Genomic DNA, 27,828 nt, shown 5'->3' on the forward strand with positions numbered 1-27,828 from the left:
TCCACGAAAGCTTATGCTCTAATAAATTTGTTAGTCTCTAAGGTGCCACAAGTCCTCCTGTTCTTCTTTCAACAGGCTATGATAGTCAAGTTTAATTTTCTATCTCAGATGTGATGAAAGGGATAGCATCCATTGGGAAGTTTTCGAGCATGGTAGTATGCTTATGTATAGGGAAATATCTAGGAACATAGAGAACTCTACTTCCAGAAGTGCTTGCTAGGAGTGTACTGTGTATGTGAAGGAAGGAATAAAATCTGAATGTTGCATTGTCTTGGCTTTCTCCCTTCTTCTCCTTTGAACACTGAACACCAGGTAACATCTCCACCAAGGCAGTCAAAGCCTAATTAACATCCAAAAGGATTTCAGGTAAGACAGGTGGGGACGCCTGGGAGGTGGGTGAGGGGGAGAGGCCATTAGTTTTGGCTGGGCCAAGAACAGGTACACACAAATTAGTAATTGCCTTTACTTGGAACTTCTAAGCAGAGAGAGGAAGTCCATTATTAGTCAACACCTCAAGAGAGACTTTTGAAATTAACCTAGGATGGGACAAGGGGTGGATGACACCGGGTTTATTCATGGAAACAAGTCGATAGAAGAACATGCAATAGCTATTGTGTCAGGATGTTCCCTAGGCTGAGGTAAGCAAGTCTCAGTGGAGAATATACTAATTCACTCTCACGCCTACTGACTTGGAAGGGTTCAATGGCCAGGGCTGAGGAGCCGGACTAACTTTGTCTATGCTTTGAGCGGGAGGTTTGTGATTCCCAGCTAGAGACTTACTCATGCTAGCGCTCCTCAAATCAGTGCGCTAAAAATAGCGTGCAGCCACAGCAGTGCAAGCGCTGGGACGGACTAGCCACCCCATGTATGTGCCTAGGGTCTCGCTGAGAACTACCGCCAGCACGTCTCCTGAGCTAGGAACCACACCCCCAGCTTGAAGTGTAGACATACCCTGAGTGAGGAGGATATTTTGGCACTGAGGGTTGGGACTCTGAAGACTTGCACGGCCACTGGACAGTCTCAGAGCTCTAGCAATGTGAGCGTTAGACACGTGACTCTTTTCTGTAAATTCAAGGGTTTGGGGTTGACTTTTCCTGGGCAAGGCTAGGGAGTCTCAGACCTCAGTAGGTTTGGTCTATTGTGTTACTTTTCTTTTAAAGTGAAACTTGCTGCTTTTTCCTAATAAACCTCATGGGCCAGACCCTCAGCTCATGGAAGCTGGTGTTAGCTCCACTGGTGTCAATGGAATGGAGATCAATGGACCAATGATGATTTACACAGAGCATTTGGCCCTGTTTATTTAAGATCCTTGTGGTGTTAGGTAGGGTTACCATATTTAAAAAATAAAAAAAGAGGACACTCCACTGGCCCTGGCCCCATCCCTTTCCTATCCCCGGCCCAGCCCCAACTCTGCCCATTCCCCACCCCTTCCCCAAAGTCCCCGCCCTAACTCTCCCTCCTCCTTCCCAGCCTCGCGAAAAGGGCTGCCCGAGTGCTACCAGCTTCACGGTTTGCCGGGCAGCCTCCAGACCCTGCGCCCCCGGCCGATGCTTCCCCAGCGCAGCTGGAGCCCGAGCTGCCCGAGCGCTACCGGCTTTGGGCAGCCCCCATGCCTCTGGACCCTGCGCCCCCGGAGCAGAGCAGCTGGAGCCCAGGAGGGGAAGTGCCCGGCCGGCGGCTCGGGGTCCAGAGGCAAGGGGGCTGCCCGAAGCTGGAGCGCTCGGGCAGCTCGGTCTTCAACAGAGCCGAAGAGTCAGGGGAGGAGCAGAGCAGCTGGAGCCCGGGAGGGGAAGTGCCCGGCCGGTATTTTTCCCGGACATGTTCGGCTTTTGGGCAATTCCCCCCGGCCGGGGGTTTGATTATCAAAAAGCCGGACATGTCCGGGAAAAACTGGACGTATGGTAACCGTATGTTAGGGAATATTCTTGTAAGGGTGTCTTGGAAGAGGTAAATCAATGGCTGGTAATAAAAGGGAAACTGGAGTCTAACCGTACTCAGGGTTCTCGGTCAAAAGCATGTGGGAGGAAATCTGTCCTATAAGGCATTGGTTCTCAACCTTTTTCTTTCTGAGGCCCCCACAACAGGCTATAAAAACTCCACGGCCCACCTGTGCCACAATAGCTTGTTTTCTGCATATAAAAGCCAGAGGCAGCGTTAGGGGGTATCAAGCAGGGCAATTGCCTGGGGCCCCAGGCCACAGGGACCCCCACAAAGCTACACTGCTCAGGCTTCGGCTTCAGCCCTGGGTGGCAGGGTTCAGGGCCCTGGACTTCAGCCTCATGTGGTGGGGCTTCGGCTTTCTACCCTGGACCCCAGCGAGTCTAATGCTGGCCCTGCTTGGCGGCCCCCTGAAACGTGCTCGTGTCCCCACAGGGGGCCCAGGACCCCTGGTTGCACCTTAGAGCAGTGGTTCTCAGTCAGTACCAGAGCAGAGGGCAAGGGAAAAGCCTAATCACCTTGATCAAACAATTCGAGGGTCCCAAGGTGACATCCACACCCCGAACAAGGACGACGTCTCTCTAATGAGCTGCTTGCTGTGAACAGTTCAGCCAGCTCTAGTTACACCGGTATCCATTTCGTGGAAGTCAGTGGAGTTGCTCCAGATTTGCACCAATGAAACTAGATTAAAATCTGCCCCAGTGTCCCAGGGACAAATACAGCTGTGATGTAAACGGTGATATAAATTCCACGTTGGGTGTAAGCTGCAGAGTAGTGTAATTTTCAGCACATTGTCATTCCGTGAGTGTCGCTTCCATGGTAAGGGGGTGGAGTCTAGCAGGAAAAGCCACTAAGAGAAGGATGTGAACTAAAACTTACATCACAGCCTCCCCAGCATTCCTGAGGCCACAGCCAGCCCTGATGCAAGCAGTTGCAACTCCCATTGATTTCAATGCAGTGGGAATTTGCCCAAGGAAAAAGAGTCAGGCCTCAGGATTTGGCCCAGTGTCTGTGTAGTGCTATACGCATGCCTGGAGCTTTACAACAGAGAAAGCGGTGGCAAGGGAAGAACAAAACCACTGCCCCGAAGAGCTTAAAAGACGCACAAACCCACGGGGGGCATGTTCTGATCTCCGTGAATCCTGTAAATCTGGAGTAATGCTGTGCCAATGAGTGGCTTAACACTCGCAGGAGTGAGACCAGAAGCTGTCCTAGAAACGCTAATGATCATTATAGATCAAACACTTCACTGGTTATATTTGAATCTGTATTGTTAAAAGACTGGGGTGTTGGCTAGTGCCCCGAAAGTGTCTCCTGGCCACGTGGGAGGCTGCCACATTATAGTTGCCTGGAGCCTGTGTGACGGGTTGGATCACAGAAACCCCCTTGGGGCTACCAACTGATGTGCCAAGACTACTTCTGCCCTTGCTTTCCCTGCCAGCTTGGGACTCCAGCACCCTGTCTTGTTGAGTCATATACACCAGTCTGTTCCAACACTGACCCAGGGTCTGAACCACGTGCCTCAAAGCTGCAGGCTTAACTGAAAACAACTTAAGAAGTGTTCCTGTCTTTAACACTCAGATGCCCAACTCCCAATGGGGTCCAAACCCCAAATAAATCCGTTTTACCCTGTATAAAGCTTATACAGGGTAAACTCATAAATTGTTCGCCCTCCATAACACTGATAGAGAGATATGCACAGCTGTTTGCCCCTCGCCCCAAGATATTAATACATACTCTGGGTTAGTTAATGAGTAAAAAGTGATTTTATTAAATACAGAAAGTAGGATTTAAGTGATTCCAAGTAATAGCAGAAAGAACAAAGTGAATTACCAAGTAAAATAAAATAAAACACGCAAGTCTGAGTCTAATACAGTAAGAAAACTGAGTACAGATAAAAACCACACCCTTAGAGGAATTCCACTAAGCTTTCTTTTACAGACTAGTCTCCTTCTAGTCTGGGTCCAGCAATCACTCACACCCCCTGTAGTTACTGTCCTTTGTTCCAGTTTCTTTCAGGTAGCCTCTCCACCCCCAAGGATATCTCTTTAGCCAGCTCAAGACCAAATGGAGGTGTCTCCCATGGGCTTAAATAACCTTTCTCTTGTGGGTGGAGACCCCCTCCTCTCTCCTATGCAAAGTCCAGCTACAAGATGGAGTTTTGGAGTCACATGGGCAAGTCACATGTCCATGCATGACTCATAACTTACAGGTAGCCGCCATGGCTCACATACTAGCTTGAACGCCCTCATGTAGACTTCTTATGTGGATTGGAACCTTCCAAGATCCATCGTCCGTTAATTGCTTCTTGATTGGGCACTTAACTTGCACATTCCTTTCTCAAGAAGCTGACCAAACACTTTACTAAGGCTACTTAAAAATCAAGCAAGTACACAGCCAATATTCATAACTTTGAATACAAAAATGATACATGCATACAAATAGGATGAATATATTCAGTAGATCATAACCTTTGCATAGATGTGTTACATGGCATATGGAGCATAAAACATATTCTAGTTATGTCATATATATATATATATTCATAAGCATATTTCCATAAAGCCTTATGGGGGGCACCGTCACAGCCTGATTCTAAAAAATTGAGGTCAGGAATCGGGTGCAAATTCCACACTTAGGTGAGAGTCTCTTGCTTCATTTATTTTTGTGCACACCAGCTCTTCAGAGAGGGATACAGACAAAAATCCCTCATCAACAGGAAAATGAGGAAGACTTGTGCCAATGATGCAGGTTTTCCTGCCAAGCTCCTCTGCACTTGCTCAAACCTGCAGTGGCATTTCAAGCCAGGGGAGTCATATGTTATAGGGCCAGGTTCCAAGGGGCTGGACTGTTAAGCTTGAACTGAAATAGATTCTCACATAAAAGAAACCCCAGCTACAGGTCGAGCAACACAATCTTTATTAGTATTGTGTTCTATAGAAAGATCCCTGCTGGGAGCTAGTAGAGACCCTAACTGGGCCGATGTAATAAACTGAACTCGGGTGGTCAGGTCCAGCCCTATGTTGGAATGGACAGCAAACCTGGCACCGCGGTAAGGCAACTGGCACGCAAGCGGAGAATTTATTATTTGTGTCACAGTAGTGGCCAGAGGCCTGAGCCCCATTGCGGTAGGCGGTCCCTGCCCCGGAGAGCTTACAATCTTCGCAGGACACTGCCAGCATTGTGCTCTGCCATTGACAGTGGGAGTTGCCAGTGGGACTAAATACAAATTCCATTTGTTGGGACAAATCCTTCTCTGGTGCAATCCCACTGATTTCAACGGAGTTTGACTGATATAAGTGAGGGAGATTTTGGACCACTGAACACTCTTCCCTTCCAAGACATGAAGGTGGGAGTTGTGCACGTCATGGGCTTAACTCAGGTCCAACCGATTTTCATTCCACTAGGTCAGGTACATGGAAGCTGACTCAGTTGGCTCCTTAAATTATCTCGCCAGAGTCAGCGGGAGTTGGAAGAGTGTGGGGTGTGTAGTATCCAAGTAAGGGCACAAGATATGGGGCAAGGTCATTTTGACTTTCAACACCCACGAGTCTCTGCCACACCTCCTTAGAAAAACAGATTTTCAGGATTGTCAGCCAGACACAACCTGGTTTTGTGCTGTGACACCCAGCACCGATGGGAGGTTTGCCACCACCTTCAATAGCCCCTTAATAGCCTATGCTGGCCTCGTGAATGCAAACAAGGAGAATTCCTATAGACCCAGACGTGCATATATTTGAACTTATAAACTGTCCCTATCCATGCACATGTGCAGTGCGGCATAAAAATACACATACCTGGTGTCACTTGACCCAGTGGGCACATTCATCATTCTTCCAAATCCACCAACCTTCCCCCTTCGACCTACTCATCCCCATGCACCACATCCCTTTGGAAGATCCAGCTTTCCACCCCCAGGAAATAGACAGGACTTGAACATGCCCTGTCAGCAGCCTGGGTTCCATCGTATCCAAGGGGAGTAAGTTCCAGAGTCAAGGACCCTCCACTGCCACCCCTCTGCCTCCAGTCAACATGTCTAGGGTTTCTAAGGGGGCTTTTTGCTCCTTGCCTTGGAGTGGAAGAACATGAAACCGCTTTTTAGAAGGGCAAATTCTTCCCTCAGATTCCTGGCTCCTGTCTGATTGCAACTGCAGGGGTTACAGAGGAGTAGAAAGTCTGTCTGTACGAACAAACCAGTCTGGACTTTATAAATCAGAACCAGCACCTTGATGCGAACTGGAAGCCAGTGCAGTGACTGGAGTCCAGGTGTAACATGCTTCCAAGACATTGCACGATGGGGCGTGGTCTCCAGGAATATCCCTGCACAGCAGGGGGCAGTCATCCAATGTGTCAGGTCTAGTTTACTGCATGCTATCCCGTCTGCCGCCAATCTCTTGTCTTATTTATTTTGGTGCTGCTGCTTTTGGGGGGGCTCTTTGTTGGTGCTATGAATGCTCCCCAGTGGTGTTCTCCTGCTGCAGCTTCTGGGGAATCAGAAGAAATATTCCTTGCACGTTACTATCTCAAGTGCACAGAAATCACTAGCATTCTATTATGGTGAATCTTCCCAATTCTATGGAACGCTCTCACTTTAGCCTGAGAGAGCATGTCTGGCTCTGTAAAATGAGCATCCCCACCCTGAGAGCTTGGCTTTGGGGACAGATTTATCCTCTGCCGCCCTTACCCAACAGAATGATCTCAGTGAAAACCAGATACTGTTAATCATTTTCCTTTAACACATGGCATGTGTCAAGAACGCCCCGTATCCCTTTACTGTTTGCCCCTAAAACCAGAACCCTGAGAGTTTTGCTTTAAACTTCCCAGCGCCTTCAAATCTCCCAAAGCTTTTAGAAATAATGGTAGAATAGTGTAATAAAACTTAGTGCTTGTGACTGTGTCGCCCTCTAGTGGCTGGTTTTATGGGCCATAATACTCTACTGCTTTCTCACAGCCAAAGGAGTTTTTTAGTTCCAGGCATGTGACTTTGGTGATCAAGGTCCCAGATTTGATTCCTGATGATGATGGGTGTGTGCGTCTCTGTGCCCATGCGGTCTGAAATGCCAGCTGTGCATCGGTGTACAACCTAGAGCAGTGATTTCCAAACTCTGGTCTGGACAGCTGGCTGGACACATGGTACTGGCCTAGCCTTGATTCCAGCTGCTGTATTGCGTTAGAAGATGCTCATTAAGTGCTTTTCTAGTGGTAGTTTTCCATTAATAACTGTAGTTGCCAGATGGATGTTAGGGGATCTCAGATGGGAGGGAAGGTGGTCCATGTGATTGTAAATGAGATGGGAAGCAGCCTGAGAAAAGATCGGTCTGGTAAGACGTGTTCCACATGCTGAATGAGTTTTGAGAATCACCGTATAATGCTAAACAAAGTAGACCCAGCTCTTTTGAGATGTCAAATTTCAATATACATATTGATCAATATTTCTGAGGGCCCAGCAGATAAAACACTAGATGCTGACCCTGGAGAATTGTTGCCTCGTAGTATCTCAATGGAAAAATCCTCTCAGTACACGAGTGGAAAAAATGCTTTCAGTGATATTCAGCTCACTGCCAATACACCAAGCAAGAAGGATGGCTAAGGTGGTAGAGCAAGGGTCATCGATCTTGTAGACCCAATTCTACTGATAATTAAGGATAAGATTTATTTCACCACCCTGAAATTATTTATTTACGTGTGCACCATCATGCTATGCATCACGAATTGTTACATCGTAGCTATCATACTCCCGTGCAAATAGCCACCTCTCATACTGAAGAATCACCCAGACAGTGTGTATCAGATGATATGTATGATGAGTTGCCTTGCTTTCTTCTCAAGAACTTTTGGAGGTCAGTGGGGAATGCTCTGAGTAAGGTAACTGATGCTCCTATTAACTTATCCTTCTACTTCTTTTGACTGCATGATATAAATGAACTAGCACAAGCAAAGGACTGCAGTTGTTGTTATGCAGTTTTATTATCAGAAGAAAGAGACATTTTAATTCTAGATAGGCCTGAACCATAAACCCCAGGATATGAATAACCCTCAAACCCTGAGGTGGTTCAGCTCTGGATCCCAAGTTTGTGGTGGGCAAAGATGGGCTGAATTCAAACCCTAGATCTGAACAGATTCTTCAGGGAGAGGCTGGACAGTGTCGTGGGAGTGCTTGAGACTGAGTGGAAGAGTCTGATCAAGGCTGTAGAGAGAGATGAGGACATTAGCACAAGAAATGGAGATGCAGTGGATCAGGAAGATCGTCAATCTGGAAAATGAAGTCTCACAGATGAGGATGGGGGACTGAGGGGAGAGGAAGAAAGTGAATCAATCAGGCAGCAAAGATGGCAGAAAAACAGAGGAAGAAGAATTAGGTGGAGAGGTAGATAATGCATGCTCGATTTGGGGGGGGGAGAGCCGCATGGTGGGATGTCCAATGAAGGAGGGGGGAGGAAGAAGAGAAGGGTTGGGATAATGGCGGGGTGTGTGTGTGTGTGTGTGAGAGGAGGGACCCAGTGGCATTGGCCAGGACAGTTTATGATGAAGAGCCACCAAAGGAAAGGGCAGTGACGGATGCTGAGTCAGATGGAGAGTACCAGGGTCATGTGAGGGGAAGGAGAATAGCAGGAGATAAAGAGGTCATGGATCCGTGGGAGACTTTCAGGGATGGAGCAGGGAATCTGGAGGGAGAACGGGTGTAACAGGGTAATACAAAGTCAGCAGGATCAGATTGTGATGGGCAGGGGGAAGGTGATGTGGGAGGAGAAGACGATGGGAATGAAGGGTGGAGCAGGGTTAAGAGAGGTCTCCCCAAGGGTGGTAAGGAATGAGGTGGAGACGATATGAAGGGATGAGGTGAGAGAAGGAAGGAAGGACAGCACATAAGCGCAAAATCAACCTGCTGTCCTGACATTTATAAAAATCCAGTTAAAAACGCCATGGGTAATAGAGATACCAGACCTGATATGAGTACGGCTTCCCAAGTTAGGGGAATTCCGCCATTCCATTCAGCAGGGATTATAAACACTTTTCCAAAGAGCTTGCTGAACCGGTTGATCTACCTAGAGAAGATCTTGCAACAAAGAATTGCCAAATGTCTTCAGTGCCGTGTTAACTGTACAGCTATCGCTCCTTGTGCTGTGATTCCAATCAGACATCAGTAAGCCGGGCTGGGTCCAGGCACTACTTGGAAGGAGCACCTTGAAGGTGTGTCAGGAGGCAGTGCTGATGATTACCAGTAGGTGGCACTCTTCTCTTTGCATTGTTACATAGCCCTAACTATAGGCAGGCCTGTGCTGCCTGGCAGATGAAGCAATAAAACCAGTCCTCTTGACCGCTTGTGCTCATTAGCAATCCCATGGCACCTTTGATGAGAGCTTGGCTGTTAAGCCCAGTGTCTGAGCCAAATTTCCCCTTGCAGCTTCATTGGATAGGAGAGGAATATTTTTCTCCACTTCCTGTCCTAAACTGTTGTATGGCATCGCTGTTGAGATGTGAAACAGCTGTCATGTACCTCCCCAGATGAGGCTGCCTTTCACAAGTGGCAAAAGTAACCCCTATCTGTCCTTCCCTACAGGAGTTGTAAAGCTCTTTGAGATCCTGGGGTGAAAGTTGCTTCAGAAGCTCCGAGCATTATTGTTTTATTCTAAAGCAGGTCTAAGGGCAAGGATCAGGAAGCACAGAGGGTGAGACACAAATCTTTGCTTAAACAACCCCTGCCTATAGGTGGATTCCCACGGTGCTTAGTGGCACTGGCCCATCTGGATCGTGTCATTATCCTTGCGAGTTGAGTGGCTGACAGCTACAAGGAAATGCACAAGGCTATACTCTACTCTCAGTGTGATCCAGAGAGCAAGGTGGGGTGTGGGAGCTGAAGAGATTTACCATCCTCTTCGCTGCAGATACCAAATGACGGGCCAGAGATGAGCAGTCAGATCCTCATTCAGCTTCCAGACTGGCACGTGGATTGTGCAGGCTCATGAACACTCCGGCTATGCAATCCTCGCTCATCAGATCACTATGGACAGCAGGCAGTTATTACCTTGTCCCATAAATGGGCAAACAACCGGGTTTAATCCCTCCCTCTCTGGGGTGGTGGTAATTAACCCGGCATTAAATTAATGACCCAAACACGTGTATGGCCAAAAATAAAAAAATAAAAAGCCCAGTTGTTTGTAAAGTTCATTTTAACAGCATCAGTAATGCTGGGCAAAGGTGTAATCCAGGGTGATCATCTCTCTAATCGGTGAGGGCTGAGCAACCGCACTAGCACCTGGGAAACTGATTTTGGGACTGGAGCCAGCAGGGTGATGCAACAGAGTTTGCATGGCCACTTCCCAATTGGTAAGTGGCAGGATTGCCCAACGCGAGGCTTAAGAAACGTCAGAGGATCAACCAATGTAATCTACCCAGGAGCTTTATTTCCAGCTTGATCCGTCCCTACACCCTGTTCCCATGGTATGTTCCCCTGCCTTGCACAAGAGCATTCTGGGTAGCATTGTGTCCAAGCAACAGACAAGAAAATGTCTTGAGGTAATGGGTAGCCGTTGCACTGCTCCCACAGTTAGCTGGGCAGCTCCACACCAGATTCAGTTGCATCACAGCCCTTGGTCTAGTCAGTAACCTACCTCCAGGGTTCTCAGTTTCGCAGTCCCCTGAGGATTCAGCCCACTTTGGCCTGGAGCAGGCTGCTTTTACAAAAGTGATGCCTTTTGACCAGGTTCTTATCTCAGTTACACCAGTGCCAATCTGGAGTAACTTCATTGGAATTACCCTGAGTATAACCCAAATCAGATCTAGCCGCATGTCTTAGGCAGCTAAGTATCCATTTTATAGCCACAGCAGTGTAAGTTTCCAAGGCATGGTTAGGACAAAGTATCGGTATAACTATTTTGATTAGGAGAGTGATTTTTTTAACCAAATTAGTTATTCAGGTACGACCCTTCGTGTGGACACAGTTATATTGGTGTTGTAGAGGTAAAAATCTGTCTTATATGGATATAGCTTATTCCTCTTCCCTTATGGGACTCAGGCCTCACCTACACCTAAAACGTAGGTCAAATTAGCTACTGTGCTCAGGGCTGAGAAAATTTTTTCCATTGACCTAGCTACCACTTCTTGAGGAGGTGGATTTACTACAGTGACAGAAAGCCCCCTTTCATCATTTCTGTAAATGTCTACACCACAGTGACATAGCTGTTGTGCTTGTAGTGTAGACGTACCCTTCGCTCTGCTGGTATAACTGTGTCCACATTAGGGTGGTTGCCGGGGTATAATTATACCAGTATACATAAAGCCGTGCAACCTTTGTGGATAGACAAGCTCTAAGGATAAAGACTTGGCAGGGTTGCTATCGCCAGCCTGGGTTTGAATCAAGCACAGTATGAGCTCTTATGTCACCCCCCACCTATATCTTTAGTCCAGTGGGACCATTCGGCGCCCAGCCAGGTGTGGCACAAGAGATGCAGTTCCTTTATCTGGCCACTGGGGGGCAGTGTAATGCCTGGCCTCGGGCCAAATGACCTCTTATTGGTCTCTCTCTCTCTCTCTCTCTCTGTGTGCGCCCTCTGCTGGTGCCATGGTAACCTGGAGGCCGTGCTGGTAAGTTGGGCCGGAGCGGGAGGGGAGAGGCTAGGATGGGGGCTGGGAAGGGACAGTTTAGGGGAGACATATGGAGAGAGGGGAAGTATTGGGGGGAGGCTGCCTCAGGCTCTCCAGCCTCCCCTGCCCCCCTAGCCCCCCCAATCACCTAGCAGCCCCCAGCAGGCCCCCTGCCCCCCAGTCCTCCAGCAGCCTCCCACCCCTCTGGTCCTCCAGCCTCCCAGCAACCCCCGCAGGCTGTGCCAGGCTCCCCGCCCAGCTCTCCCTGCCCCAGAACCCACTCAGTCGGTGCCAGGCTCCTGCTGCCCTCCACCGTCTCCTCCAGCCCCCCTCGCCTTGGCTCCCTTCCTTTGTGACAGCCCCCGCCTCCCCTTCTGAGGCTCGGGCCTCTCCCGCACCCGGCCCCTCTGCTTGGGGACTCGGCGACGGTTTCTCGCTGCGCAGAACTCTGCGCTGATCTGGTGGCGTTTTACACCCGCTGTCTGCCGGCGTGACTGACGGGCCAAGGCGCAGGGTGATGGGGAGAACCAGGGCACTGCTTTAGTAGAGAATGAGCGTTTTCCACATTGCCAGCTGAGTGCACCCTTCAAAGGACCGATAGGGCCAGATCTTCAGCTGCTGTACGTTGGCCTAGTCCCAGTGACACAGCGCACGCACACAGAGACAGGTCTGCAGCCAGTGCAGTGTGTTTGGGACCTGGCCTCTCTTCAGATTGTGCCGGGTCCCTGTCTGTAGCACCTAGTTATAAAAATAAATCAAAATAGCCTCTTCCAGTTTAAGAAATGTAGGGCCATAATCGCCAGTGACATAAATGGTGCTGGCTGTTGCAAGCTGGTGTAACTTACTCATTGTAAACAGTGATGCAAATTGGTGAGAAAATGGGTTTAACGACGTGACGTGGTAAAGCAGAGGTCCATTAGAATTTCAGTGTTTCCTCAATCTTTTTGAGGCCAGGGACAGGCTTGCTGCCTTCCTAAACTGTGTCAGGGAGATCTCAGGGACCAGCGCCTGTCTATGGACTAGTCCTTGAGAAACTGCATTAGATCACAGAGGTGGGGGGGATAGGGAATGTACACCAGGAAAGAAACTAACTGAAGGGTGTAATATAATCAAGGCTCTTTCTCCAGTCACATTCATTCCTGGTGTAATGGGTGCAACTCCACTGAAATCTGTGGGACAAATTCGCTGTTGGGTTAACTCCTTGGATGTCAATGGAGTTACATCAAGGATGGATGTGGCCCACAAAGCCTGCTTTGCTGAACATTCTGCTGTTAGTTGCTTTATCTGCTATGCATCCTCTTCTATCCCCTTTGTTAGGGGTGGTGCAGCAGGAATATTCTGCCCTTATGTGACTACTTATGTCACTGCTGTATTGGACTGAGAGATTCCCGTGTTTATACATGAGCTTGGTTTGAGCTTTAAGGACGGAATGGTGACAACCTGGTTTGGAAACAAACTAGATCTCAATAGACATGGGAACTGAGTGAAAAGGGAGGGAGCTGCAACGGCAGGGAGATTTTGAATCCCCAGTGGGAAGACGTGTAGGGCCAGATACTGATCTCAGTTACACCCATCTCCTTTGGAGCTGGTAAGGCTCCAGGGGTGTCAAGGAGGGAAGGATTTGGCCTGTAGTGTCTATTGACTGTGGAATTCACTCGCCATCCTCCCTACCCTTGATCAAGTTAATTGGAAATGTGGATGGATTGTTTAATCAGCAGGGAGTGAGGTGGTGCTGGATTTAGGACAGCTTTCTCTGAACAGCAGCAGAGGAAGCTGGTTACTAAGGATGGATGGAAAAGCCAGGCAGCAGGATTTGTGGAAGGAGGAGCCTACTGTTGGAAGGACTGTGCTGTGCATCTGGGGATTATATTTGACCCCTGCAAGCTGCCATGTATTTTAAGGATTTGTGAGCCTTTGCTGTTGTCTTTTCAAAATTGTAGCTTGTTGTTTTGCATGTGGGTACACATCCTATTTGTAGTTGTGTCCACACAACTTTATTGAAGTCAGTGGGGTTGCACTGACGTAACGGGGGTCAGAAGTTGGTCCATGCGGTTCAGCTGCTTCTTATGTGCTGACTGTATAAGGCAATAGGTGACGCAGGTGATTCAGATTGGAACTGTTGGGTTTAAACATTTTCATGATAGAAATAAAAATCTTGCCACACTGGGCTTTACAGTGAAATTGATTATAAACCAAAATGAAACTGCCTGGGCTTGTTTTACTGTCCAAGCTGAATGTAATGTGAAGTTTATCCTTTTGTAAAAGGTGAGTAAACCCTAATCTTAAATAGGACTCATGTGATGCGTAGGCCTTGTGCTGACCCTCAGCATAGAAGTGAGTTTTATCCAAAGTAAACAAACAACATACATAGTGAAAAGTAAATTAGATTTAAGAATACTTCTTTTAGTTTTAATGATATAAGGTGTAATAAGTAACATTGTAAGGAAATGTATGGAAATATTATTTTCAAACTGATAGAGAGTCTTTGAGTAGGATAGGCTCAAGTTGTCATTTATGTTACAGTAGTGTCCAGAGTTTTCAACTGAGACTGGGGCCCCTTCGTGCCAGATGCTGTATAGATGCAATAATGAGACAGTCACTGCCCTGGAGAGCTTATTTAAAAAGACAAGACAGACAGGTGAGGTAGGGGAGGTAATATCTTTTGTTGGACCTAGTTCTGTTGGTGTAAAGTACAAGGTTTCAGACTACACAGAGCTCTTCCTTGGGCCTGGGGGAGGAAATCAGAACTAAATACGAGTTGGCTCAGACACTGTGATTTCCTTCCCCACACCCAAGGAAGAGCTCTGTGTAGTCTGAAAGCTTGTACTTCACACCAACAGAAGTTGGTCCAGTAAAAGATATTACTCACCTCTCTTGTCTTTCTCATATCCTGGGCCCAGCACCGCTACAACACAGCAAAAGACAGACAAAGGAAATATCATTATCTCGCTGTCACAGATGGGGAACTGAGGCACAGGGAAATCACATGACTTGCACAGGTCACACAGGAAGTTTATGACAGAGCACCTGAGTCCCAATCAAGTGCCTTAACCACAAGACTATCTTTGCTCTTTGTTTTTTTGTACATCTTAATCATTCACATTGAAATAATCAGCATTCAAGGCCTGCATATACTGTACATGTGTTGAGAATGTACTTTGGGCAGTGGCAAAAATCACACCAACTTCAGTGGGTGCAGAATGGGGCCATTAAAAGCCATAAAACAGCTTCAAGAGTTGGTAAATCAATGTGGGTCCCATCCCAACATGACTGTTGGGCTTAAAACAACAGTCAGAGTCTGGGGGAGTGAATTAGAAAGACAAATGCTGAGTTATGATGAAGCAGAATTCATTAATACAAGCAGACAGGAGAACTGGAATTGCCCGTCCGGATCCCATTGCACTTCACCCACACAGGCACCTGCAAGGAGGGTGAGTTACAAGCATTACAACATCAGATCAGCTCTTCTTGGCTGATTAGAATCAAGGCAACACAATATTTTTGTTTCTGAAGATTTGGAGCCAAATTCTGTTCCCAGTTACATTGGTGCAACTTCACTGAAGTCAATGGACTTTCACTGGTGATGCTATTATCATTATTTACGTCTTTATTTTATGGAAAACAGATGGCAGAAGATTCTGGAAGTGAACTGCTAGCTAGGTAAGTGGTATGGGGTGAAGGGTTTGGTGGAACATTGGTCCACATTCTATGAGTGGAGGGGGCCATAGGCGCCGACTCCGTGGGTGCTCTGGGGCTAGAGCACCCAAGGGGAAAAATTAGCGGGTGCTCAGCACCCACCAGCAGCCAAGCTCCCCTCACCTCTGCCTCACCTCCCCCCCTCCCCAGCGCGCCGTGTCCCCGCTCCTCCCAGTGATTACTGCCCCCCTCCCCCTGCCTAATAGCTGTCTGGCGGCACTTAGAATTTTCCAGGAGGGAGGGGGAGGAGCTGGGATGCGGTGCACTCAGGGAAGGAGGCGGACAAGAGGCGGGGACTTGGGGGAAGGGGGGTGGAATGGGGGCGGGAAGGGGGCAGGGACTTTGGGGAAGCGGTGGAATGGGGGTGGAGTGAGGGTGGTGCAGAGGCGGGACAGGGGCGTGGCCAGGGGCAGGGCCAGGGGGGTTCGAGCACCCACCTGGCAGAGGAGACGTCAGCACCTATGGAGGGAGCTGTACAGTTTGAATGGCTTCCACCTCAGTAGAAGAGAGGCTAGTCTTCATGGGGACAGGCTGGCTAGAATAGTCAGGAGGTTGTTAAACTAATAACAAAAGGGGAGGGCAAAGAAAGGGAAGATCTGAGCACTCAACACAAAATGGAGATGTTGAGAACAAAATTAATCAAGGAACCAACAGACATAAAGAGAAGAAATGTGCGGAGGGGAGGGGGAAGGAAGCTGTGTGATCATGGGAGACTTCAATTTGAATGAGGTATGCTGGAGGTCTCATGCTGCCAGTACTGAGACATCCTTGGAATTTCTAAATATTATAGATGACAACTACCTAACTCTGTGTGGCATCTAACCCAGGGGAATTCTTTATTAGACTTTCAGTATTACACTTGACAGATAAAGAGGAACTGATCACAGACCTAACAATTAATGGTAGCTTAGGTACAAGTAATCAGGACTTGATCACATTTATGATGTGCAAACAAAATAGAATCCAGACCTGTGATCCATATATTTGATGATTTAAAAGGGCCAGTTTCTCAAAGCTGAAAACAATTATGAGCCAGATCAGCTGAGAGGAAGAATTTAATTATACAAATGTGAATGATAATTGGGAGTGATTCAAAAACACTTTATTAGATGCCCCAAAAGCCACAATCCCACAATTGAGGAAGAAGGCTGCATTGGTGTAAAAAAAAAAAAAGTCCTGGTTTAGAGGGGAAGTGAAGGCAGCTATGAAAACTAAATATATATATATAACAAATGGAAGAAAGGGAAAGTTGATGATAATGAGTATAAATCAGAAGCTAGGAATAGTAGAAAATTGATAAGGGAAGCAAAGGGACAGAAGGAGAAATCTATGGCCAGCAGAGTTAAGGACAATAAGGAGGAGGTTTTAAAGTATATTAGGAACAAAAAAAATCCTAATAATGTTATTGGTCCATTACTAGGTGGAAATGGTATAATTATCAATAATATGGCAGGAGTGTTCAATAAATATTTTTGTTCTGTATTTGGGGGAAAACAGATGATGCAATCCTATTATAACACTCTTTCTATTCCACTAGTATGTCAGGAGGATATTAAACAGCAGCTACTAAATTTTTAAAATCAGTAGGTCTGGAGAACTTACATCCAAGAGTTTTAAAACATCTGAAACATAAATCTCTGAATTTATTTATAATTTATGTATTTCTATTGGAGGAGTGACCAGAAGCTCAATCATGGTCCAAGGAATGGTTAAAGGCACTGGACTGTGACCCAGGAAATCAGGGTTATTCCTCTATTTCTACCACAGATTTCCCGTTTGACTTTGAGCAGCCACTTAGGCCTAGATCCTCAAAGATATTTGAGCATCTAACTTCCCTAGCATCTAGCCCAATGGGACCCATATATTGATTGGGGCCTCTCAGCACACCTGTAATGTAAATAATAAATGGTCAGTTAGCAAGTAACTAGGACATTGTACAGATTATACATGGCACTTGTTAGCCCTTGCAATATCTGGTCTATGAAATGCTGAAAAAAACCTGTCAAGTATCAGAGGAGTAGCCGTGTTAGTCTGGATCTGTAAAAAGCAACTGAAAGTACTGCATGCATCCGACGAAGTGGGCATTCACCCACGAAAGCTTATGCTCCAATACATCTGTTAGTCTTAAAGGTGCCACCGGACTCTCTGTTGCTTTTTACAGATCCAGACTAACACGGCTACCCCTCTGATACTTGACACCATGCAAGGCACTGCATTTAGCCGTATGGAATGGAAATCTATCAACCTCATGAAGAAACTTGCACAGGTACAGACAGATATCATCTTCCTTCCTGAAAAAAAACTGGTGCACCTAGATATACAATAGAGTAACCTGTTATATTGGAATAACCCTTTTACTGTGTTAATGACAAAGTACCAGCTTAGTTTCACTATCCAGTGCCACCTGCTGGTAAACATGAGTCTAATCTTATTAATCTTGGCGAATTTCTTTCCTACAGGCTATATGCAGTGTTGTAGCCGTGTTGGTCCCAGGATATTCGAGAGACAAGGCGGTTGAGGTAATAGCTTTTATTGGACCGACTTCTGTTGGTGAGAGAGACACGCTTTTGCACTTACACAGAGCTCTTTCTCAAGCTCAAAAGCATGTCTCTCTCACCAACAGAAGTCCATCCAATAAAAGCTATTGGAAATTGGTCCAATAAAAGATATTACCTCACCCATCTTATCTCCTGCTAACATCTAAAAACAAGACCTGAGCTACAGGAATAGGGCAAAGATCTACGCATCGGTAGTGATCTACTGCCATTTGACAACCGCTGCACGTTTACCGTCAGCCCTCTGCTTTGGAAACACATTGAATAGGTGTGATCCACTCATTAGCATGAAGGGGGATTAACAGTTAATGTTTGAGCTTTTCGAGTTGTTGATTCACAGCATCCCACAGCGTGCCAGGCCCTGGTCTAACTTTCCAAAGCTTTAGAATGGTTTCCTCAGTCTAAATCTACAGTTTAGTCTCAGTCCCTTTTGTAACATGCCCATCTCGATTTGAACTCGGAGCAATGTTTAATACATAACTCCGACACTGGATCATCTGACCCAGTTAACCTTTGAGCTGTCAGAATTTAGCACCTCAGTCCAATGGCTGTTCGGATGAGCAGGACCTTTCCACCTGAGACCAACAGTTAAATTTACTGTCACAGTTACTCCCCTCACCACTGCTGTTCGCCCACTGGCCGTATCCAAAAAATACCCCCAAAATCACTGCACCGCAAACTAATGCCTCAAGGGCCTATTGGTTATTATATTCCTTTGTCTGGTGCTGCGTTTGAGAACCTAGTGTTGATGAAGACACTGCTAGCTTCCCCACTGTCATTTTCTCACGTGTTCTCTCAATATGTCCTCTCTGTGAAAGTGGACCAGCATTGGAATTTCTTAAATCTCTGACTCTTTGATGATGGTGGCGGTGGGGAAATGTGATCAGCTTTATATACTGTTTTCAATGGGTGACTTGTCTGGGGCTGTGTATGGGATGACTTTGTAGATGGAATCTGCAAATGTAAGCCAATGTGTCCCCATTGGCCTGGATGGCTGTGGACATTTGTTCCTTTCCATGCTGAGCGCAGTACTTTCCAAAATCATCATCATGGGTGGAATTTGACCAAATGTAGAGAATCTAGACAAGACCAACGCACCACTTAAGTCTTAATGGTCACATAAGGAGTTTAGAAGGCTGTGTGCAGCTTTTCTGTACTCGGGTGAATTTCACCCAATGTCCTTGCATAAGATATGTCCCCTCCACATGCAGCATTTAATAATTTGTTTCACAGGATGTTGCTAATGAGTCCATGTTCAAAGTGATCTCTCAGCTGTTCACATGTATCTCCAGATTCACACACTGTAGAGTTAGAGTATTTTAAACTTGCTGCAAGTTCAGATGCTGTTTCAGAGTCATCTGTGGCTTAGGAAATGATCTTTCAGCCAAGACACGTTTGCTATGGGAATAAAAATCTAATCCTTTAATGAGCTTGTTACATTCAGTGTCACCTAATATTGTGTTGCCATGAGGTCCTTTGGGAGAGGAAATGAGTTTGAGCCAACTTCTGACATAAACCTAGTACTTTTTTCCTCTTGGCTCTAAATCATTTGCTTAGCAAAGCTAGATGCTCTTTATGGGGGCTACAGCTGGAGGAACTTTGTCAGAGCACAAGTCAGACTCTGCTGAGACAGGCCTGTTTTTTTACTTTTTTCTTTTCTTTTTCTTCCTTTCTTCTTTAAAATACTAAACACTGTCCTTTTTGCCACTGTTCTTTCCATGCACAGATGATGAAACCTGTAGTTTAGGGAGAACTGGATGAACTGTTTGTTATGAATTTAGCTCCATTTTTGGTGATTATGATTATTAATAAAGCACTTCTTTTACTGTGATACTCAAAGACTTCAGTCGTGATCAAGTTGTGGGGTACTGTGCATACAGTGTTAGAGGCATTTGCTGCTTGTTAGGAACTGAGTCGTGAATGTATTTGCTAGATGTAAGCATTCACCAGAGTTTTCACAAACCATTGCAGCCTATTGATTGTGCACAAACTGTTCACTTTTGCTGTTTGCTATTTTCCGATTGTGTGGTGCGATTGGTCACCCACAGGAAGTCACATGGTATTGTTTCTCCGCCCTTGTTTTATGACTAAAACTTGCAAAGCGGGTGGATAATGAGGGACAAATATGAACATTCAGAATACAGTTTTGAATGAATAGTCATTTGTGTTAAAATGAGTGACACTCAGGATTCACATAACCCAATAGTTGTCCAAATAATAAGGGAGGTTCATCCCAGTGAGGCCTCTGCTCTACTCTCATCCCAGATAAGCTCTGTTTTGAAGGCTGAAGTGGAATGCAGATGGTGCATAGGCCCCGTGCTAGCCCTCTGCACAGGGGTAAATTTAATCTAATAGTGAATAACTACTACTGTGACCCTGTGAATCAAAGTGAACTAAACTCTATATTTTTACACATACAGATACTTATGAACCAGGTTTCCTTTGGCTAAGTGACTTTTATTTTAGATTGAAGGAGACAACACACTAAGAAGGAACAAATATAAAGTCTCCATGAGACAAAAAGTGGAATGTGTTTCTTGATCTGTCTCCTTCTACAGTCTGCCCCTTAGCTAGCAGGCAGCCAAGCAGGGTTCTTGTATGTGTTTGTAGAGTGCCCAGGGGGTCTTATGGGCTGGTCCATGACTGAGGTCCCTAGTCACTATGGTTATACAAATAATAATACTAAAAATGTCGTATGGAGAAATCAGAGCCATAGCTAGGGATACTGCTGTGCCAGACTGTTGTGGTTGAAGCAATAATAAAGTCTGGAGGTGAATCGGGCTTTGTCTACACTAGGGGTTTTAGCCGTCAGTGTGGCTGCACTAGTGCAAACCCCTAGTGTAAGCAGCCAAAGCCAATGTAAGTCACAGTTTGCATCAGTGAAGTTACCCCTGCGTGAAACGTGGTAAACTGCACAGGTGCAAATCATGGCTCATAGCAACCTCCCTTTTCTACACCAAAGATGTGTGCTGGAGGAGCGACATCAGTAGCCAGCCGCTGGTGACTGCCATTGGGCCAAATCCCCAACGTGGCCATGACGTTAGAGAGATAAATAAATGATTATTTAGAAACTCAGTTCAATGGCAGGAGCAGGCGAGGAACCTAGAGCATTCTCCAAGCGGAGACTGGTTCTCCCAGAAATCCACCCCCACAAGGGTATTACTTATGTAAGCATTACTAACTACATCCAAGCAATGCGTGTTGGCTGAGCAGTGGCCTGGGGGCAGGAGACTCCTATGTAACAAATTCTGATTAATCCTTTAGTGGGTGGCACCTACTCACAGTCATGATGTTGTGCCAGTGCATTGGCTCCGGAGAAGAGCTGTAAGATAGAACCTTAGGCATGTGTTTACTGGGGACATTCTGTGCCCAGCCAACTGGTTGTTTCAACCCGCTATGAAATCCAAGGTCTCTTCACCCTCCTAGGGGGTTCCCGTGATCTCTCTCCTCTTGGTCTGGGAGTCTGGCTTAATGGTTCAGCATGTGCATGTGCTGCTGTTATGGACCCCAGAGGAGATGTTCCTTATGGGTCCCAAATGGACTGGGTGAAGTCCCCAGCAAGAAGGGAGAATAGTGTCCCCAAAGAACAAGTCTTTTACAGGAAACCTCTGCTATAGTTTGTAGCCAGGCAAAACCCCACAGCCTCAGTCTCTCAACTTGCAGAAGAGGAGAGAGCAAACTAGAAACAGAGAGCAAGAGAACATGCATGTGTCACCTGGCACCTGATTTCTGGTACTGTAACCCCTTTGCACCCATCTGGTTGTGTCTCTTTGTAACTCTGATTCTATCCCTCACCCCTGACTTCTCTTAATCCGCTCATTAAAGGCTGTTGAACCTGAGACAACAGATCCACCCAATACCCTCTGTGCTTCCTCTGGCTCCTCTTCTCTTGGGAGTAAATGAAACAATATCCTCTGGCCTAGATACACTGCTGGTGTTTCTCTCAGTAGTTTCCACCAGTGGATTTCTCCACCTTTACCATTTCCACTGCCTGTCTTTCTATCTCCAGCTCTTATTACAGTCTCTTTTTCCTACCCCTTTTCTCCCTCCCTGCCCCCCCCTTCCCAGGGACATTCCATGTGCTACAAACTCCCAGATACTACGCTGATGGCTGCTTTTAGAAATAGGTTAATGCTGCTGCAAACTCTTTCCCCTCCCAGCTCCTTGTTTTCCCTCCTAAACCCGCTTGTATTTGGTACCTATATGTAGGAACATTTGGAGAGAAAAATAGGAGCATGCCTTTTAACTCCTTTAAAATCCCTGGGGCTAAAGGAGCTTTAGGAAGAGCCAGTAGGATAGGAACTATCCCTCCTAACAAGGATGCTTGGCATGCATACAAGGTTTCCCCCAGCTGTTCTGTGCTCTCTCTGCTCTCTTTGTTCTCCCTCTTCTTGCCTCCAGCACAGCTCTGTGCTCTTCTATAGGAGCAGTAACGTTTTTTTTTTATATCGCTGCCCTTCTCACGTCCTTTGGCTCTGGTGAGAGCAGCAGAACTCCTGCCTGCCTGCACAAGCTATTCTTCATGACAGAGAGAGCCAAGGGCAAGAGACACAGCAGCACCATGAGGGAGAGAGAGTCAGAAAGGGCGTGGAGGAAGCAGATGAGGGTGAGAAAGGGGCAGAGTCTAGGGATGGGACTAAAGCCAGCTTCGCATTACTAGCGCTAAGCAATTTGAGCTTGCAGTCTGCAAGCATTTCAGATTGCACACTGTGGCACTTCTGCCAAGGCCAGCTGCATTTCTCTGCTGCCTCTGCCCTTCCCGGGACAGGCTCATTTGTTATCTGATCCTGCAGTGGTACTGGGACGTTGGATCACTCTGCAGTGTCCTGTGCTCTACAGGGGGATGGAGCCATGGCAGGAGATGCTGATGGAGAATCAGGACCTGTACCAAGAGAGACAGAAGGGAGAGCAGCCAAGTGAGGCAGGGGCAGCCAGGATAGAGCCACTGCAAAAAGGTTCTCCCCTAAATCATGGAGTGGAACAGCCAGAACCCCCAGGAGAAGGAAGAAATGCCCAGGAGAAAGGTGAGAAATTGGGGCAAGGGGACACACCAGGTCAAGAGATTGCAGCTCCAACACAACAGCTGCAGACTGGCACCAGCAGAGCGGGTCCCCCAGAACAGGAGGTGACTCCGAAAGGACAGGATCCAGGGCCCACCTTAAGTCATCCCGTCCTGGATGGAGATGGAAATACCTTCGGAGGAGAAGAGATGCCGAGGGTCTTTCAGAGAGGTGCCAAGGAGGAAGCGGAGCCGCCCGAGGAGGGGAGACGTGAGGAAGCCCTGATGGGGGAGCTCTCTGAGCTGGTGCAGCAGGTGGTGAAGAGAAGCAGCTGGTGGGAGAGACATGGCATAGATGACTCCATCATTGCCCTGAACTTCCTCATCCTTCCTGCAGGTAAAAGTGGGAAGGTTTGTGTCAACTAAGGGAAGGGCCCCTGTGTCTCCTTATTGGTTTCTCATTACACATTAACAGGGAACCGTATTCTCTTTGTGTTAGTAGGCATGAAAGCTCAGCTGGTTATTAACCACTTAGATGTTGCCGCTGATGGGGCGAAAGGCACCTCCAAGTACTGCCCCTGTGTTCCAAAGGCCTACTTCCCATACTGCCCCGTGGGAGCTGCCGCGGGGGATGGTGTCCGAGATCTGCATTGTATGAACACAATTAGCTGTTGGTGACAATTGGGGTCAGCAGTGGGCACAGCTGAGCCAGTGCCGAATGCAGTTTAGCTGCAAGTGTAGCGCCAGGCAAAAGGGGCCTCAGATACTGTGGTGATGGGAGCAGCATAAGAACCTGAATATAGTAGAGCTGAACTGTGTTCAGCATCATTTCAGTACCTGTGCTTTAAACCTGCTCAGGCTTAAGGAGGTGATGCAGCTTGTAATTGTTCCTGTGGATCCGGATGAAGTGTACAGGTGAGCTTCAGGTAAGTGGGATGCCGAGGCAGCAGCCTTTTCAGTGCCTCGGTCTCTGATTTAACCCTTTGATGCAAAGATGTGCATCTGGGGAAACCTTCCTTGTTCAGCACTATTGGGCTGCCATTTAATACTAGCTCTGTCTATCCCAGTGAGATCTTCAAAGGGGGAGCTCAGCCCTGCCGTGGAAGCTTTCTTATTGTATTTATATGAGTCACTTCTTATGGTTCTGATGGTGGGTGTGATGGAGGAGAGATGTATTTTTAACTACAGGCCGAGCTGGTCTTGCAGCTTCTCTCAGGATGTGCAAGAATTGCCAATACAGGCCCTCGTTTGTCATCTGGCAGCCCGTGAGCATTAATTTTTGCTGTGAATAAGGGGTACGAGAAGCAACCACTTGCGAGCGTAGGTGTCGCACTGTCCTGTGGCTGGTGGTTCTCCACTCATCCTGGGACAGGTATTTCCAGGTTTGTCCCAGTTGTACTGGAGTGCTTCTACACCCTACAGACAGTGCTCGCACTCCTTTCACAGGCCCCTAAACCAGTTTGGGAGCTAGCGAGGTGTCATCTCTTGGAAGTGTTGCATCAGGATGGAATTATGAAGACAGCAGCCTGCACTTAATTCTACATCTAAACAGCATGAGCCAAATGTATCCCATTGAAGTCAATAATGGTGTGATTGTAGCTACAAATTGCAAGAGTTAGGTAGCTTCTCAGAAGTGTTTTGAATAAGGAACGAATGGGAGTTGGGTGTTGGCCAAAGCATACTAAGCAGCGTGACCGAGGGCATTGAGTTGGGAGTGGGGAAAGAGAGATGAAGGGAGCTCTTAGGAGGGAAGCTTCCTTGGATGTGGTTGGGTGCAGCTGGAGATACAGATTAAGATGTAGGGAACAGATTTGTGGAGTGCCTTAAAAGTGAGGAGCAAAGCCTTGGCTTTAATGTGGAAGGAAAGCGGTCACCCACAAGGAGAAAAGGAGGGAGGGGGACTTAGATACCTGGGTTTATGGCTGCTTAGCTGAGCTGAACCAGAACTCTGGAACATTTTGCCATCACTGTTTATTTGACCAACCGTGCGAGGACTTCCACTCACCATAATGGCATTTCTCTGTTTGGATATTTGGATGCAATGCAATAACTTTTGAATGCTGTATCCAATCAATTCCAAAATGTTAGGGAATGTTCTATTGATTTTGGTGGAAATGCAAAAATTGGAAGGGGGAAATGGGGGACACATGGTGTCCCTGGCATCTGATTAGCAGAGCCAGCTGCTTCAACCACCTATAATAATCTATAGATCAAAGAGCCAATTGATGGCAACTATTAACAATACTCCTCAGTTTAGCTCTCCCACTCCTCCCAATACAGTTTAAAAGTGTTAACACCCTGAAATAAAGAGAGAGAAAGAAAGGAAAATAAAAATGGTGGGAGGGAAGGGGGGAATGGAGAGGCCTGGGAGGAAGGGGGGCACACACAGAGCCCCTGATGGAGTGGGGGGAGAATGGGGAGCAAACAGATCCTCTGGCATGGAGGGAGTGAGGGGGTATAGGGTGGAATGAGGAAAAGGGGGCATGGAGGGAAAATGGGAAATTATTATTTGTATTACTGTAGCACCTAGGAGCTCCAGTCATGGACAAGAGCTCCATTGTGCTAGGCATTGTGCAAATACAGAGCAAAAAGGTGATCCCTGCTCCAAGGAGTTCACAATCAAAATATAAGATAAGAGATAAGAGACAGCAGATGGATATAGATGGTGTGTGCGTGTGTACAAGTGAACAATGAGACAGTATTGGTCAGTGTGATGGGCAGTGTTTCAGCACCAACAGCCTAACCATTCTGGAGTTATTTGTAGGCATCAAGGGATGCCTTGCTTGTGCCTTCTAAACCTTGCCCCTCCAGAGTCCAATCAGCATAGAGATCCAGTTCCTTCTTGTTAGGGGTTTTTATCTCCCTCTTCCCTTGTGCTCTGAGCTGCAAGCTCAGCTGACAGGAGAAATCCACTTGCATGACTCCTGTTCATGGAGGGAGGCACAAAACAACAAATGTCTTTTGTCCTCTTTATCGTCCCACAATAGTCAGTCTGATGTCATTGGACCTTTCCCGTTGGGCAGATATAACATCTTCTGTTGGAAACCTGCACACCGCCTTCAAAAGACGAGCCTGGGAGCTTAAATTCATAACTTTGCTAGACACTAAAAATCATGGAGCGAATAAAGACACTGGATTTATGGCTTATTACAACAATTATAACCCACTACTCCTCCATTTTCTCCCTCGTTCATGACTGGAGAGGTATTAACTGGCCACTTCACCTTCAGTGGTCCCTTGCAATATGTGTTCTCTCTGATCCTCACATCTAGACTATATCTAAAGCTTGCTGATTCCTTTTGCAGGCCTACACTACAAACTTGCATCGGCCCAGCTGTACCGATGCAGCTGTGCCACTGTAGTGTGTCTGGTGAAGACGCTCTAAGCTGATGGGAAAGCGCTTTCCCGTTGGTTTAATAATTCCACCTCTGCGAGAGGCGGTAGCTATGTTGGCGGGAGAAGATTTAGATATAGCCTGGATGTGAGGATCAGAGAGAGGTTCAGATTGAAGGTGATGCCCAGGTTCTGACCCGCCAGCTGCGGGAGGCTAGCCCCCGGCCAGCCCCGTCCCCTCGCCAGAGGATCTGCCCCCTTCCCCCGCCGGAGCCCCCAGTGCCGGATGAGCGGCGCCCCCAGCCCCTGAGCACAGGGCGGGACGGTGGTGAGCGGCCCCAGCCACTGAGCACAGGGTGGGCAGTGTATGGCCCCCCTGGCCCACTAAGCACAGGGTGGGCAGCCCCAATGCCTCCAGCTCCCTCCCCCCCCCCCGAGCTCCTGGCAGCGTCGCCCCAGCTCCTGGGGCTCCCCAACACTGCGTGGCCTCAGCCACTCCAAGTCCCGGCTGCTCTATCCGCAGCACGCTGCTTCCCTGAAAAGGACCAGCCTGCCTGGGCTGGGGCCAAGGGGGAAGGACAAGCAGGGCTTTGGGGAGGAGCGTGGGCAGGGCCACGCCAGGCTGTTTGGGGAGGCACAGCCTTCCCCAGCCTATGCGCCATGCTGCCCATGGTTATGGGCCTGGATGATGGTATTGTCCATGGTGGTTGAGAAAAGAGAGAGAGGGGAGGTCTTAGCAGTGGGGAGAGGGGAGTTAGGAATTGTGTTTTAGTCATGTTTATCCACAAGGTGCACACACAGTCTTTGTGGTTGGGGGCGGGCAGGGGAAGAATGGGGGATCCTGGTACGGAGGCTGGGAGGGACACAGAGCCCATGGCATGAACGGGGCAGGGAGTTGCTGGGAGTCCCTGAAATAGTGGGGGATGGGAGAGTAATGCCCAGGGAGCTTGTGGGGGAGACTGGAGGAGTGCAAGAATGCCCTGGTGTGTGCAGGGCACTCTGACTACATAAGTATTTGCCCTTAAACTTGGGGGGGAAAGCGAGTTGGATAGTCAGCATAAAGAGAACCTTCATCGTAACCCTTTTCGTCTGTCACTGACAGTCCTGGAGACTACATGAACACTTTCCCATAGACTTTCATCTGTCAAGCAAGCTAGGTGCTTTTATGGCCCTCATCCCCGTTGTATCTGAACTGGGTACCTGGATTTCCACTTTACCTTGGTGAGAAGAAGGAAAATGGAGACTCCTTCAAAATGAGATCTCATTTGCCCAGGAGAGCTGTAGTTCTTATGGGGAAAGCAGTCCCCCCTGGGTCTTGCCTTGGCCATTATACTGGTCTGATCTTGACTATCTAGAAGGCTTAACAGCTCCAAGGTTTTTCTTTCTATCTCTAGGGTTCCTGTGTCTGCGTTCAGACAATGCCCTTCCCTTCCTGCTGGGCATCTTCATCTTGGGCATAGTGCACCACACTGTAACAGTGAAAGGAAGCCACTTGGCCAGCCACAATGCCTTGACGGAGTCCAAGTCTTGGGGGAAAGTTTGGGCCATATTCTTCCTTGAGGTATGTAACCAGTGTGTGAGAATGCTCCTGTGTGTACGTTTATATAGGAAGTGCTCAGATTTCATGGTGTTGGGTGACTATAAAAACCTAGATAGCTAGGCAGAACACTGCAAAGCTTTACAGCTACACCTTGTAGTGTTGCATGGATGTGGGGTGGTTTG

The 27,828-nt window shown here is 47.5% G+C and overlaps 1 protein-coding gene across 1 annotated transcript in view; it reads left to right on the forward strand.

The window, feature by feature from the left end:
- Positions 1-27,828, forward strand: part of FADS6 (fatty acid desaturase 6) — a 48,002-nt gene that overhangs the window by 12,773 nt on the left and 7,401 nt on the right. Inside the window, exons 2-3 of the mRNA XM_034790449.1 lie at positions 22,614-23,170; positions 27,501-27,667. Of these exons, the coding sequence (XP_034646340.1) occupies positions 22,618-23,170; positions 27,501-27,667 (720 nt within the window). The 5' untranslated portion in view covers positions 22,614-22,617. The remainder of the gene's footprint in view (positions 1-22,613; positions 23,171-27,500; positions 27,668-27,828) is intronic.

This window comes from Trachemys scripta, chromosome 14 (genome assembly GCF_013100865.1).
Source record: "Trachemys scripta elegans isolate TJP31775 chromosome 14, CAS_Tse_1.0, whole genome shotgun sequence".
Classification (NCBI taxonomy): Eukaryota; Metazoa; Chordata; order Testudines; family Emydidae; genus Trachemys; species Trachemys scripta.